At 35.7% G+C, this 16,080-nt stretch overlaps 1 protein-coding gene across 5 annotated transcripts in view; it reads right to left on the bottom strand.

The window, feature by feature from the left end:
• PPP2R5E (protein phosphatase 2 regulatory subunit B'epsilon) overlaps positions 1 to 16,080 on the bottom strand; it is a 74,935-nt gene that overhangs the window by 4,764 nt on the left and 54,091 nt on the right. For 3 of the 5 annotated variants that reach the window (XM_080594027.1, XM_080594028.1, XM_080594030.1), the window contains 10 exons: positions 15,813 to 15,914; positions 13,796 to 13,888; positions 9,323 to 9,453; positions 9,178 to 9,237; positions 8,462 to 8,570; positions 7,424 to 7,477; positions 7,270 to 7,320; positions 6,266 to 6,385; positions 5,091 to 5,218; positions 2,506 to 2,607 (listed from right to left, as the gene is read on the bottom strand). In XM_080594027.1, coding sequence (XP_080450153.1) covers positions 2,506 to 2,607; positions 5,091 to 5,218; positions 6,266 to 6,385; positions 7,270 to 7,320; positions 7,424 to 7,477; positions 8,462 to 8,570; positions 9,178 to 9,237; positions 9,323 to 9,453; positions 13,796 to 13,888; positions 15,813 to 15,914 — 950 coding nt within the window. The remainder of the gene's footprint in view (positions 1 to 2,505; positions 2,608 to 5,090; positions 5,219 to 6,265; positions 6,386 to 7,269; positions 7,321 to 7,423; positions 7,478 to 8,461; positions 8,571 to 9,177; positions 9,238 to 9,322; positions 9,454 to 13,795; positions 13,889 to 15,812; positions 15,915 to 16,080) is intronic. The other 2 variants (XM_080594029.1, XM_080594031.1) reach the window with 1 other exon arrangement.

The following is a 16,080-nucleotide window of genomic DNA, read 5'->3' as shown; positions in this document are numbered from 1 at the left end:
AGAAAAAAATGCCATGGACTTTTATTATGGATCAAATATATCACGATTTGTAGAAATTAATATTTTCAGCACTAATTTTCATTGAATAATTTTCATGTTTATTTAAGGAAGCTGTTTTCAGTCTTAAAAATAACAGCCACTTTCTAGAACAAGTGTTCCTTTATTCTTTTAGAATCACTATTATTACATACATTACTTTCATACACCTTAGGCATCCATCACCCAAGGGAAAGTTCAGACCTAAGATCTGTCTTCTGGTCGGTGCTTTGCTTTTTTTTTTCCCCTAAAAAATTTTATGTAGCATTTGCTTTAACAACAGGCTTTAAATGGCTTATTTGATAAAATTAAACAGCTAAACAAACATTTGCTTAACCTGCATTATTTGCTTTCTAAATTTCCTGTCTCTGCTGTAGCTTGCTTTGAATAAATCTCCCTGATACTGCAAGGTACAAAATGCATTAAATTTCTATTACATCACCCTGAAGGTGCAGATGAAGTGAAAATCTAATAGTTATAGAGATACAGATTCCCTGCCTGTCATGTTACAATATTCTTGAAAATATTTCAGTACATTAGAAGTATTATTCCTACACATCTTAATTCAGTCACAATGCCAACATCTAGCCTGTTTATTTTAAATTGTAATTTCCAATAGCAATTATGCATACAAAAAATAAAAGCAACTCTTAGGTAAGTCTCTTAACAGATAAAAAAAAAAGAATAGAGCCCACTGTCACTAAAACGCACATAAAACTGAGTTAAAAAAATAAATAGCCTGACATTTTCAGGCTACTTACCAGATATTTATCATCCATTTTATCATCCAATCATTATTAAATACATGCCTACTTAGTAAAACTCTTAGGTGATAATACCCTCATTCAACTTACCTATCTGACCTATCATAGTCATTAACATTGAACATATTTCTCCTGGTTTAGTTTAGCAAAAAAAAAATGCTGTTTTGTTAAAATAATGAAGTTTTCCTGTAAAAATTAATGTAATTATCACTGTTTATACTAAAAGGTATTTACATGTTTTATAACGACAGTTAGTTATCCAGACACGGGACATACTACACCAGTGTCTAATCCTGCTAAGAGCCAAGTGCCTCATCTTAAGGTACAAAGTGCAATTGCCATTGATTTAAGCCACTGAGGTTCCTCCATAAAAGGCTGGATTAGATGACCAGACCCTCAGACTTTTCTGCTAGAAAACCACACAGTGCTCAATCTAGCAGATTGAGCCTTACTTATCATCAGCTATCTAGAATTCATCTGCATCTTAGCTAAAATACAGCTCTAAGTCCCTAAAAGTAAAATGCTGTATTAATGTGTCAATTGTAGATTTTACGTGTATAAAACTTTGTATTTTACAGTAATGAAGCAGAACAAAAGGACAGTGCGACTCCAGCAACATGATTCAAAAACTATGGCATCCAAGAGCCTTGAAAGACTGTACTAACATAGCAATTTCTGATGACATACAATACATACAGTACCCTTCGCTTTGCTTGTGGGAACTCCAAAGTTAAGTCACAGAAAACGTATGACTTAAAGTTGCAGACTGTTCAGAGTTCTTGAATTTTACTTTCTTTTATTTTTTTTTGGACCTGCTATTCTGGATAAGCTAAAACTCTTGAGAAAAGGATCTGCACTGTAACTGGAAAATGAAAATTAAGGAGCACAGGAAAATAGGCAAACTAAAAATACTGTATCATAATATCATTAGGGTGGAACTAATGACTGTATGAGTGGTGCACCTAATGGATCCTGCATACTCAAAGATTCAGCTACAGCAAGACTTCTGAATAAGAACCAAAAGAACTGAGAGATGCCTCTTTGCTTTAAGACATATAGCCTATGAGCAGTGTTTTGGAAAAATTAAATCTTTGGGATTTCCCTTATGCCTTTTTCCAAACTGTGTGAGGTTTTTTTTGTTTTGTTTTTAACTCGTTAAGTGAAGTGTCATCTTTAAACACTTGTTTTCTTTTATTGCTGAAGAGCTTCACATAATGTTTAAGGTTGGCAGGGACCTCTGCGGTCATTGGGTCTAACCCCTTTCTTAGGAAAACTAAGAGCAGGTTGCCCAGGACCATGCCAGATGGCTTTTGAAGATCTCCAAGACGGCAGACTCTACAACCTCTCTGAGCGATCTGGAACAGGGTTCTGTCAAACGCACACCAAAAGACCTGCTTCCTGATGTTTAGACAGAAAAAACAGAAAATAGCTTTATATGTCTAACTCTCTTGGAATATGGGGTCAAAAGGAATTCTGTACAGATTCCCAAGCTAAGCAACAGGTACTGTATTTTATAAGGAATAAAGAACAACATTTACATGACATTATCTTACAGCTTGCAAACAGAAGGCTCAAGAGAATACAGAGGAAAAAACAAGGCACTGTGTCAATTATGTATGAGATTATGCAACTGCAGCTGAGTGTAAGGAATAAACTAAACAGCAGGCCTTATGCACAGCTGACAAAAAAAGCTTTAAAAAGTTACCGCTGACGATCTGACTTGTAAGTGGCTGTCAGCTCGTCAAACATGGTGCTGTTCATCTCCATAAAAGCCTTCAACACATTGTAGACTAAAGCCACAATAGCCCTGTGAAACATTAAAAAAGAAAAAAAAGAAAGGAATTTTAGTTTCAGGTGAAATCAAACATGAAAGAAAAGTATTTCTCTTACCATCATTTCTGCTCTTCCAAGTATGATAATTCTTTGATTTCTACGGAACTACTCTTGATTAACACATTTGAAGGTGAGAATCAGCTCTCATGTCTCTACTGACTACTTACATGGCGTAAACCAAAACTCTAGGGTAAAAGGTAACAACAGAAAATGCTCTTGATGTGGAGCAATTCTGAATGCAACTCCGGAGATTAAAATCATCAGTGCTTGCAGAAGTAACAGAATGTAAACACAAAAAGGGAATGATTCAAATTTCCTTAACTTTTTTTTTTTCTAGGAAGCTGAATATTCAGTGCATCTCTGCAAAATACAAGGCTTCATTCCAAGAGTGATTTCATTGTACCACTACATTTCATATTCGTTTTCACTTTGGTACATCATAAAATAAAATCTTAAAAAAAAAAAAAAAAGTCTCATCGATGAGATATTGCAGTACCTATGCAAAGCAGTACACAGTATCTATATAAACCCCTGCCTTCTTTGCTTTTTGCTGTTCCTGACCTTACCACAAAAGCCAATATAACACTGCTTATTTTAATTCCAGTTGCTTAACTGCATAAAACATGACAAATGTGACCTGTTCATATAATAAGTGATGTATAATCCTGGTTATTTCAAAAAGGTTTCAAAGGCATTCTTGTCCCACAAAGGTTTGAGAAAGTTATAGTCAGTTTACTCTTTTACACCAACTGACTAGATAAATAACCTAAAATATAACAGCATTTCCAAAGTAATATGGGTCTACCAATAGTCTGATTATCTAGAGTTCAAAATTCTTTTCTGGCAGAGCTGAAGATAAAGAAGCAACTGAACAACTGAAAAAGGAAAAGAAAAAAAATCTGAAAACATTCAAAGAATTTGAATAGACTATCAATCAAGAAATCCCAGTTCCTCATCCAATACCACAGTTATCATATACAGACATAGGTCTGCTTATGAAACAACTCTTCATCCAGAAAAGTAAATGAACGCTACAGGTGCTAGGAACATTTAAATATAAACCTATACAGGAAACGTGCCAGTTCTCCATCCCCATCCATTATTCACTTCTTTCAATAAGCTTTCATTTTTGTTGCCTGCATTTAAGAATGTTCTTTAAAAGATTCCTTAAATACCTTCTTTATTTTACATGCATCTTAACCTGGTTTGCATGTCAAAGGTACAACATTCCTGTGGGTATAAAACTCTGAGATCTGGGATACTGGCATATTCTTATTACCAGAAGCATCCCAGTACATAGCACACAAGGTTGGGCAGGCTGGTTTGAGACTGGCAACGTAGTATTAATGCCATGGGAAGTGTCTTTTTTGTGTTCTATTATCTATATATCTTGAAGACCTCCAGGGATGGTGACTCAACCACTTCCCTGGGTAGGCTGCTCCAACACCGCACAACCCTTTCAGTAAAGGCATTTCTCCTAATACCAAAACTAAACCTCCCTTGGCACAACTTAAGGCCATTTCTGCCCATCTTATCACTTGGTGCTTGGGAGTAGAGCCCAATCCCCACCTTGATACAACCTCCTTTAAGGTAATTGTAAAGTACAGTAAGGTCTCCCCTCAGCTGCCTTTTTTAGAAGGTGACATATTTTACCTTTTAGAAGATGACATGTTTTACAAATGCTTTACAATAAGGCCTTAACAAATCAACTGGGACCTGACCACAGCACACTGGGTTTACTAAACAGTCACCACTCTGGCTTAGAAACACATCTCAACCAAAGTAGAGTATATGTGACATCCAACTGTAACACTGTTTTTTATTACAACATTTTCTACTAGGTCATCAAGTTTAAAAATCAAAAAGCCAAATTAAGAGGATATTTATAGGAAGTTACTGCTCTATAATCGTGCATAATAGAGAACAGCCGTATTTAAATGCATTTAGAAAAACAACCCAACCTAAGAACATACTGGTGTATATATGCTGCATAAATATTCAGAAAAATGCTCGTACCAGAAGTCTACCAGGGGGATCAGTACCATCCACAGTACAACCACAAAGCTTTATTAGTGCCAAGTGATATTATTCTAGATAATTTAGGAACACACTTAACACATTAACTAGCTTGTAAAAATCTGTTTACGAGAAATACTTGATGAGCAACATTTTTTCTTCAATAACAATGCAACATCTGATTTCTCTTCCTTCCAATTTATGAGAAGGTTTATTTTTATCCCATAAGGTACTGATTTTTGTTTACATACCAGATAATTAATAACATTTTGAGCCAAGCTTAAGCATGGTCTAATTTATATTGGCATGAACAGAGCTGCACCTGCTCATGTCAGTTTTGAATCTGGATCTTTCCTGTTCTGTCATTTTTCAGCAGACACTTCCCTACGTTGATCAGCAGTTTGACAAGAGGTAATTTAAAATTTAATTGCAAAAACTTACGGATTCCAGTGCTCTTTAGAAATCCTATAAAGGCTGGAAAACATGATGGGAAGTATAACATTTGAATTCTCCTCTATCAAACTCATGATGTATTCATTATTCCAATAATACAGTGCTCTTTCAGCCACCTTTGAATCAAAGGAATAGAATATTAATGGGAATTCAGATACATTTTTTGTAATAATCCGAAGTAAAACCAAATCATAGGAATTTCACTAAGATGAATGAACAGAAATCATTAATTTGGGAAATAAAACTCTATTTTAATCAGTAGTATAACCTGCATTAATGCTATTTTTGTACTGTAATTTAGATCCCACAGCATCCACTTTCTCTTTCCCCTGAACAATACAGTGTGACTCACTGAAGACCAAGAGCAGATGATGCAACAATACCGCAGCTATGGAAGGGAAGGGCAAGTGGAAGGACTTACCATCTCCCCTTTCCCTCAATCCTGTGACTTCCCAGTTAGAAGTAACAGCCCCAGGATACAAGAGAAAGGAGGCAGGGAACATGTGAGATGAGATCTTAAATGTGGGGAAGGTAGTAATGACAAAATCACCTTGGCGGGGAGATGGGAACTAGGAGGGAAAACACTGATCTACACTGTACTTAAAACAGATGTAGACCAAGAAAGAGCCTACAGCAGTCCCATCTGCCTTTGTGCCAGGATAGGTCACGTAACTTAATACAGAGATGATACAAGCCATGAATTCTGTCTCATCTTCACATATGATTAAACTTAATTCCTATTCATCCCCCTTCTTGCTATCATGCAAGAAAGAAAATAGTTTATGGGATCTATCACCTCTAACCAGACATCTCTTTAGAGAAGGAAGGAGGTAGTAGAACAACAGCCACATTAAAAAAGGAAGCAAATAGATCTTACTGGGCCTATCAGTCCAAAGGCCATACAATGAGTACCTATACCTATAAGGGCTCAAACTCTGCCTGGATAAAATTTAAACTCTTATGTGGCTCAAGTTCTGTGCTGTAACCCCAAATATATTTAAAATGTTATAATGGAACTCAGAACTAAACATCTACTGCAACATACCTTTCCACAGAAATTCAGAAGACAAGTATTTAAAACCACATAATGTAAAATAGTATTTACATTTGGGGGGGGGGGGTTATGTTTGAAATTGAGGCTATACATTCCTATACAAACTGACCTGAAAATGAGGACTAGAGACACACTTGGCAATTTGTTTAAACAAGGGTTCCTGGATTTTGACAAATTGTGACGGTTCAATTACATCCAAGATTTCCTCCAGCTCTCCTAGGAACATGACCTGCAGACAAGGAATGAAGAACTGAATTCAACAACTGCGAATCATCTTGATCAATAAAATGCTGCATACCCTCAAATCCGACCGCTTCAGGGAAAAATGGAAGCTCCCACTAGTTCAACAAGACTCTTGTTCAAAAAACGTAATCAGTTCTAGCTTTGGCAGCCTCTGTATGTAGTCTCTTAAAGAAAGAAGTATCAGCAAATACTGTATTTGTAGTACTTTAAAGCAAACTTCAGAATTGCACCAGCATACCCATGCTGAAAACCTAGCCTCATACAAAGACTTTGAATGGCCAAGTCTTTAACTCTGTTAATTGAGGAAAGTCATAATTTTAACTCCTTTTTCAAAGCAATATTCAAAGTAATAGTTTTGCTGTGTCATAAAATTTCAGGGATATTCAGATTTGCATTAAGAATTTGAAACAAAAATGCAAAGTATTAACTGCATCTTTGACATGTTCAGCAGGTATATGCCAAAAATAAAAAATTCTTCATATACTCTGGAAAAATACTATCCTCATATATAAACAATTCCAAGTTGAACAGTTTTTCCAATCTATCCTCTATATATTTATTCTATCCTTTCTAAAACAAAAAGAAATCATCTTCTCTACATAAAAACCAATGTTTATTTTGTGAGTAGAAACCATGGCTATCAGAAGCTTTTCTCTTCATAGTCAAAACTATCCAGAAAACGACACCAAAAAAAAAAAAAAAAAACCAAACACAGAATTTAAGTATGGAAAATCTTCTACAAGAACTAACACCAAGATCCAACACAACATCATGCAATCTACCCAGGGAAACCTAAAAATTCCCTGCATATTATATCACAGAGCAAACTAACTTTGTTGTTGTTGTTGTTAATACTACCATATCATTTACCTCTTTCTGACTGCAGGTTTTTGGCCAGAATTTCATTAAGCCTCTGATGACCTGAATTAGAAGAAAAATAAATTTGATTTTATTATTTATTTTTTTACATTCCTCACAAAAAATAAGCTGTTTATGATGGAAAAAAAATATGAAAAATATTTACTGGTTCTGTGAGCGAGGGGTCTTTCTCCAGAAACTGTACTATGCAATATGCCAGCTGTGAAGAGACAAAGATTTAAGAAAACGAAGTTAGAACATTTCTATAAAGATATCACAAAAACATTTTTAAAAACCGCAAAAAAAAAAAAAAGAGACTCAAGGCAAGATGCTATACAGCTTTCTAAAAATGTATCCAATTTTAAACTGAGATGCATAGTTTGCACTGTGCAAACCATTCAAAGTCCAGTTCACAGGAACAACAGGTGACACATCACAAAAACCTTAAGGTGACAAAGTACCTCACTCAAAAATCAGAGCAGCTCAGAATTCTAAAAACAGGAATATAACAAAAGTTTAGAAGATTGTTACTCTCTGAAATAACTTTTTACACTTCTTGTATATTGGCAAAATCATGAAAACTTGCAAGATGTGCTAGCACAGCTAAAACCTGTAACATAGTCAGCAAGTGCTGCTTGAAAAGCAGAACAAAGACTGCGCTATCTGAAAATCAGACAGAAAGGCAACAGGTATCACGTAACAGAAGAAAAATATCATCATGAAAACTGAATGTATAAAAGGACATATGAGAGCATAAATGTGGTATTAAGAGGTCTGTGAGGGAAAATGTTTAAGGTTATGCAAAAGTGAGGGGATTACTATTCAGAAAGTTGCCAGAGTGATGAAGAGTCTAGACAGGACAAGACTAAGGAAACCTGGATATCCTCTTGGGACAAGGAAAGGGGATGATAGAATGAGAAAGGCAACCTTGTGAGAATGGGAAAATAGCAGAGAGGAAAACTGAAGAGTTAAACTACTAAACAATAAAAATTATAAATGTAGGTTACATTTTTAATTACCTAATCAGAATAGAAGATATTTATCATAAAAACCATAGCAAATGAATAAAAAACTACTGTATTTTCCCACATTACAAAGATTTTTCCCCCACTTTTTTTATGTGCTAGGCAATTAAATTTCCAAAGTAGCAAAAAAAAAAAATATATCATTCTAACTGATCAGAAAATATTTTTATAAATTCTACCTGTGCATGGAAGAGTGATAAACTCCTGACAGTATGTAAAGGAATCAGCACCTTCACCAGGAACTGTTTATGCTCTGCCTTAAGAGGTAAAGCAAAACCATTGATAATACTAGAAATTAGAAGAGAAATATTTGTTAGTGTTATCATAGAAAACATTTTGAAGGTCTGAACAAGATCTTTCTACATTCAAATCTTTTAGCAGTCAGCACCCGTTTACAAATAGCAGGATCATGCTATCTTAACAAGTGCTAAATTTTCTCCTCCTTTGTACTAGCAGTGCAGTATATCTATGTAGTAATTCAGCTCTGACTTAAGAACAATGATATAAACAGCTGCACAAACCTGTTGCCCAACAGATAAGAACTTGTCTTTGTTGTTCTGTAAATGCATATACAAAAGGTGTTCTTGGGTAATTAACTTACCAGAATTACATTTGAGACATTCACACTGTTAGCATGCTTAAAAAAAAATCCATAGCACTCAAGGATGAAGTGTAACACACACAAATCCATCCAACACTTTTGGTTGTGACTTGCATCCAGTCAAATACTCTTGGCAAAAATGTTATAGATTTGCACACGGGCTTAAAGATGACCACATGTACACATTTGTTTTCAGAATAGGGGCTTATAGCAATACTTTTTTCTAAGTCTGACACTATTCTGACGCATTCAGAATGGAAGTTTGAGATAGATAATAAATAAAGACTCATTTACCTTCCTAAAATTTCCAACAGTTCAGCTACACCATTGAAGTGTTCAGTTTCATAAACAAATCTAAAAAAAAGAGAAGTTAAACATCATTAATGTATCAGTTTCCTACAATGTTCATAAGAGAAAAATATATTCTCCCACAACTTACCGTAGAAAAATATTATTAATCTGTTTTCGGATAAATGCTCTAAGACCCAGAAACTTGCCATAAATTCTGTGCAAGACTGTTTTTAGGTAGTCCCGTTCTCGAGGGTCTTCACTGTCAAATAGCTCCAACAGCTGTGTTTAAAAGAAAAAGAAGAACAAAAACTGAATATTGACTTTACATTTGCCAAGTATGACACAGACTTCTATATGACAGTTAAATTCATGCAAGCTTATACATGTAAGAACATGACATCTATATTACCCAAGGTGTAGAAATACAGAATTAAAAAAGTCTGTTGCAACCCAGGTACAACATCATGAAGCTCAGCTTATTGATCTTCACTTCTGACACAAAAATTTGGAAATCTTCCAACCATGAAGACACTTTTGATTAACTGGCTCTAAAATGCTGCCTTCTTCCTCCCCCAAAATAAATAATATGATGCTGTCGCATCTACAAATTAAGACAGTTTGCCTACTCCCTCACTCTGCAGAATTGAAAGACACTGCTCATTTGCTCTAATATTTTGCTCCCGCAATTTTGTGTCAATGTCACATTTTTTCTAATTGCTTGTAATTTGTATTATGAACTCTTAAGTCTTCCTAGTGATTACATGGCCTGCACGATGTGGAAAGACTCAACATTGAAATCTGTGCCAGCACTGGATCTGCTGTCACAGGATCTCCACTAATCTCAACATAAATCAAAGAATCAGGGACTTAATCCTCCAGGTTGAACAAAATGTTATCTTCAATTCAGTTTAAACAAAGAAAAAAAAAACTTTAGTAAGAAACTGTTAAATCAGATTTTAAAACAGCAAAATAATTATGTGGTACTCAGTCAAAAGAGAATACCATCCTCTTGTGTTTTACTATACAAAACATATCCTTGACCACTGCTACCCGAAGTTGCCTCTTAGAATTAAGGCACAAAACAAGCAGCAGGAATGTCAGCTACACATCTACGTTCTATCCCCCTTGAATCCTCTATGACAAATATCTGAGTTTCACCTCACCCCTTCTCCATCTTTTCTGACACCACACCATTTGTTATTTTGGCAGACATCTGGAGCGAATTTAAAGGTAAACTTAAAATAAAAAAAAAAAGAACTGCACAGAAAATGATGAAATTTAAGCTAGTAATGAAAAGGAACGATTATCTCTCCTGCATGAAAAATAAAGTAACTGTCAACTAGTACCTGTCTTGCAAGAGAAATTAAATATGCCAAACAGGCCTTACAAATGTTTTAAGATGCTGGCAGAAAATCATTACAGGAATGGCAGAAAACAAAATTATCTTGGCTTTACAATCAGATAAATTATAAACACCTATTATAAGTTGATATGTAAGTCTATGTATGCTACCTTATCTCTGTTAAACTGCTACTCCATGTTGAGGAGGTTAAGGAGGAAAAAAAAATCAGAAAAAGATGATTAAAGAGTCTTAAGCTTTCTGGGATTTTGCTTTCTAAGTCAGGTTTAGGACTGATGTATGTGTTCTTTTTCATTGCGTTGGATGTTTCCCACTTCTTCTCCATGCAGTAAGGATTTGCGGTGGGAATTTCATGAGGAAATTACGAGGTTTGTCAGCTGCCCACTCGAGGTTATAAACACATTCATTCGTTAAATCACTTCTGCAGTTAAATAAATAAATAGTCACCTCATCCTTCCCCAAATAGCAAATTTCACCCAAAGACAGCAAACAGCTGGAAGCACTTATGTTTTTAATTTTCTTATTGGATTGTTTTTAGGAGCAAAGTATTTACATTTCCAGTTCTGTTACACAGGTCCTCTGTGGAAACATTACTGAAGTCAGACTAAGTCTGTCATTTAAAAAAAAAAAAAGATTATTTTGATTTGTCCAATTTGTTATCAGTTTTCAACTATAAAGTCTTATTTTTATGGACAAGCTGCAAGACTTCCTTAATTTGCATGACTACTCTGACATTAAATATACACAGAAAAGGGAAATAAAATTTCCAAAATAGCAACCTACAGCAACACAGATACTTGTGGAGGTATTTCAACAGCATGTCTCTTAGCAACCACTGCGAACCATTTCAGGCTGTGTACCAGCAGTCTTTAGAAATGAACAGTTACACTGTTAGTGCACGACATTTTAGCAAAACACACAGCTGAAAGCCAGCAACAAATCTATATTCAAAAAGGCAACCAAACAAAAGACAACAACCAAAAAAAGCAAAAAACAAGCAATCAAGAAAAAACTTGAAAAATGCCCATTTTAAAAAAATCTCCATCAAATCAAAAAAAAAAGTTAGAGAGAAAGCTGATTAGGAAGATTGTCACAGCTGTATTGTCGGTGTCATAAAACACCCAACATGCTTAAAGTTCTTAAGGCTCAAATTGGTTTCCAACGTAAGTCACCTGTAAACACAGGTTCCTAACTCTGGGCACACAAAAAAATACAGTAAGAAGAAGTGCAAGCACACTCAAGTTCCTATAGATCACACGGAAACGCTTATAGACACGGAAATATATCTATTTGCATGTGTATATAAGGCTGAGCAGAACTTTTGATAGAAAAATATGAATCTTCAATTGACACACTATGCAAAGCACTATATAAAAATGCATCACCCAACCATATGGCAAGAGCTTCAAATTCTTAGAATTCTTTTGAGCTCCAATCGTTGTATCATACGTTTCAGATAAGTAGGTTTCAAAATATCACACTTCCCCCTTTCAGGAGATATGTTCTGTCATTTAGCAGATTTATTGAAGACTAATAGGATCTTAAAAATCTTTGTCATAGACCTATTTAAAAGCGTTTGGCACCTCCTGTGCCAAATCATAAGAGGGTTGAATGCCTTGAAAAGGTTTAAGTGAGTAGGATACCACCAGTCACAAACAAACCCAGCAACATGTAACAGGAGCACCTGGAAATGTTTATTCTCTAGATTTGGAAGTTGAACACAAACATTCCTTCTAAGTCAATCCTGCTCTACCTGAAGAAAATAAAATTAGTCTGGAAAAACCTGTCAAGAGTGACTTCCCCCCAGTCACATTCTGACATCTCCACCAGGCACTGGATGACAGGATTGTTGCAACCCCTTGTTCAAATCACTATTTGGATGAACAAAAAGGAAACTTCATCACAGAGGTTTGATCCGCATAAAAACACTCGCATTTAGAAGATGGATAAAATAAAAACATGCATATTCCAATGCTCTTCTAGAGTGAAGAAGGTCTTGCGAAGGAAACTGAAGTCCCTTCTTTGAATTTAAGGATTGAAATTGCTTTCTTGGCTAAGTTTCTCAGGTATTCTTTATATGAATAACATACAAGGACAGCAAAACCACGGCTTTTATTGCCTGAGCATCACAGAGAAAAATAAAAGCTCCGTGAAGAAGAGGTGAGAGAAAGGTATTCAGAAACGCTGAGTCTCTCCTGCCATATCTAGTTTGACTTTTATTCAAGTCTCACTCCCCAAGGCATCTCCCTTTTCCAACTAAGTAGGGATCTTTACAAATTTCCATGATTTCAAAAGCAAGCTACAAGCAAGCCTTAAACACAAAGTTCTATCTGATTTAGGGGTTCTAAATGCAAAGCACTAATTCACCATGGGAACAGAAAACACAAGACAGGCCTATTGTTGAAAGCTGAAGACAAAAAGGCAAAGGATGCATATCTATGAAGTTTCCTGGCTTATCCAAGAAAACACCTTCCTTCAGCTATCTCTGTTCTGGCCTCTGTTGATGCCTGGGAGAAACTTCCCCAGCAGAGAAGTCTACCTACTATAATTCCACGTGAAGCAGGAGAGGGAGGATGAGATGTGCCAACAATCTGGCTACCAGCTCACTGACTGAGGCTCTCTTCCACTTAGGCATAATGGCAAACAAATTTCAAAGATAAAGCTTCCCATTCTTTGTCCATGTTGTTTATTACTGATGCTGCTGCTTCTATGCTTTTAACAGAGCTTGAACTTTATATGGCCTTTTGATTTACTTCCTCCCCAAGCACTATAGCATCACTGTTTTCAATGCTACTTGGGGAATAGGCATGTTAACAAACTTCTGCCCTTGATGCCAGCTCTCCAGCAGAGAAAAATAGCTTCCCCTTCCAATAGAAATATTTTAACAATATTAAGACATTAAAATTGGGGTTAAAGTAGTCTCCCTAGATGGCAGCATTTTTAGATGACTTGACAAAAAGGCTTTCATTTCTCAACAGCTATCCTTTCAGCTCACTCTCACTTCCAGCTAGTCAAATATTTTGATTAACATATTAAAACTGGAGCCTGTCCAAGTATTGTACATATCTACAGCGACAGAGACTTACGTATAAACACACACACACTTCCCCTATATCTGTAGTTTGACAACTTGCATTGTAAACGCTTGTTCATAATTTTCTGATGCAAACGGAGTTTCACTTTCAAATTCCAAACAGCATCTTTTCAAAGCAACTTTTTTCAAAAGCAAAATGAAGCCTTAAGGAAAACAGATCAGCTTACCTGCAATACGAATTTCTGATCTATGTACTTTTTGGCAATGCTGGGCTGAAATTCTTGGCTTTCCAAAAATCGTATGAAAAACTCATATACAAGCTGCAAAAGGGAAAAAAAATGTTTTAGTTTATGACTTCATTACTCTTCGTATTTTTAAGTGTTTCAGTAAATTCTTTCCATATAAAATAAAATACTTATTTTTCCACAAAGCTGAAGGATTAAAGATGAAAAATATTATCTATTATCAAATTGCTACCTTAGTGTTAAAATTAAATACATAAGCTTTGTAAGTTAGTTTTGCTTATTTAACTCCAGTCAGAGACATTTCATCACCAAGAACAGACACTGCCATCTTGTAGAGCTTGTTATCATCTCATAAAGCTTACCAGGGTAACTGGAAAGCATATTTAAACTGCCTCTGGACTGCTGAAGTAATACCAAATACAGAAATTTATGATTCTGAAAGAGCTGGTGAAACAGTTGGAAATATTTAATTTAAATCAGAAACTGCTTAGAGTAGCATTCTATGACAACTTGAAACATGGAAAAAAAACACAAAACAGAATTTAATCAGAATTTCCTAATTTACTGTAAAGATTAGCCAGAGGGATGGAGAAAACCTGCCTGCTTTCATGCAATTCCAACTCTGCCTAAACTATTCAGTGGGATAGCATTACACCTTTTATGCAATATAAAAAAAGAGTATAAAAACAGGCAAAAAGGAAGTGAAAGGCACTCTGGTGGCCTCATAGGACAGCAACTCTGACCTGTCATCGATGAGATGAGCTACCAGCTAGCAATTCTCTTTACTGCACCTTTTCAGTTCTGGGGGATTGCTACTTAGTATTCTTTTATCAGGAAATTATTCAGCATCCTAAACTTGCATAGACAGTGGCATAAACTTGAGTGTCATGCTTAAATATCAAAACAAAACGTGAATTCAGAGATACCTCTCTGCCTGATACTTTCTTTTCCATCCTTTCCTTTTGAACAGTGACTTTTAAAACTACAGTACTAGTGTCAATGAACACAGGGTAACAGACACAACTGCCTGTGCTGTTTCCAGGCAGGCAGAGCTGTTAGTAGCTTCCTTGAAGATTTTAAGATTTCTATTTTGTGAAGTTTATTATAAATAAGGGGTGATACCTACATTCCGATGGATTCTAAATGTGAGAGAATGAAAGAGTGAAACAAATTGCTCATAGGCAAATATGTGCATGCAACTGTCAAATAAAACACTGTTTTCAAGCTGAGATCGATCATGCTCCTTTGCTCTCAGAAACACCTAGACTTCACAAACTGCTACTCGGGCAAACTTCTTCTAAATTTACCTATGGTGTAAGTTATAGTCCTGAATAACACAGACAGGATCTGCACCCATATTGTCTATAAAGGAATTACTGCACTAGCATCAATGATGATGTCTTTCTCCAAAATTAGTTTATGTTTTTGTTCAAAATACCTTCCACTGACACTTGAGAAGGAGAGGAAGTGATGACAGACAGCAGCGAGCACGCATCCTGCTATGACCACCTGAAAGCAAACTTCAACCCACAGAGAGGAAGGGAGATAGATAGGGATGTAGATTCTCATTTGTTTTTCTGATCAGCAGTCAACACCTGCGTGCTTTTCTTTACGAAAGTTAAACTATCCTCAGTTAAACAAAACTGCTGCAGCAGCATCCCCACAATGCCCTTGCTGATGTTGCTGAAAAATACCTGTGCATCAGAGCAGTTTGGAAAACAAATTAATTTTTAAATCAGCAAAGGAAAACAAGAATGTAAGAGATACTGTCAACCCGAGTTTGAAATAAAGTTCTAACATGGGGCAAATTTACAAAGTACTCTCCTGTCTTTGTAGGTACTGTGTTATAAGCCAAGAGCAACAGCAGAAGAGCAGAAATAGAATTTTGTTATAATATCTCAGAGACCAGTTCTGACTCACAGGTTAAAAAAACCTGCTGAAAATGATTAGATACATTAAGTACTGATAAGCATTTCTTTTGAGATAAATGATCAAAAACCTGTAAATGTGGCCACGATGCCTCCAAGGTGGGCTCATCTTCTTCTGGATCAAATTCATTGCTGTCACTAGGTGGGAGAGTTCTGAAGATATTGCAAGATACCTGAAAGGTGAAAGAAAGAATAATGAGATCTGTTTTTCAAACAGGTACTAGATTTCAGGACTTTGTCTATGCCTACTCTACATGTCTTCTATCAAATAAGCAGTATTCCTTTTACTTATTTATGCCTGACAAAGCTCTTTATCAATGGTATAGGGCAAAGGAACAC

This window comes from Anser brachyrhynchus (assembly GCF_964034855.1).
Source record: "Anser brachyrhynchus genome assembly, chromosome: 5".
NCBI lineage: Eukaryota > Metazoa > Chordata > Aves > Anseriformes > Anatidae > Anser > Anser brachyrhynchus.
The sequence above is the reverse complement of the archived record's forward strand: the minus strand, read 5'-3'. Positions and strand labels throughout refer to the sequence as shown.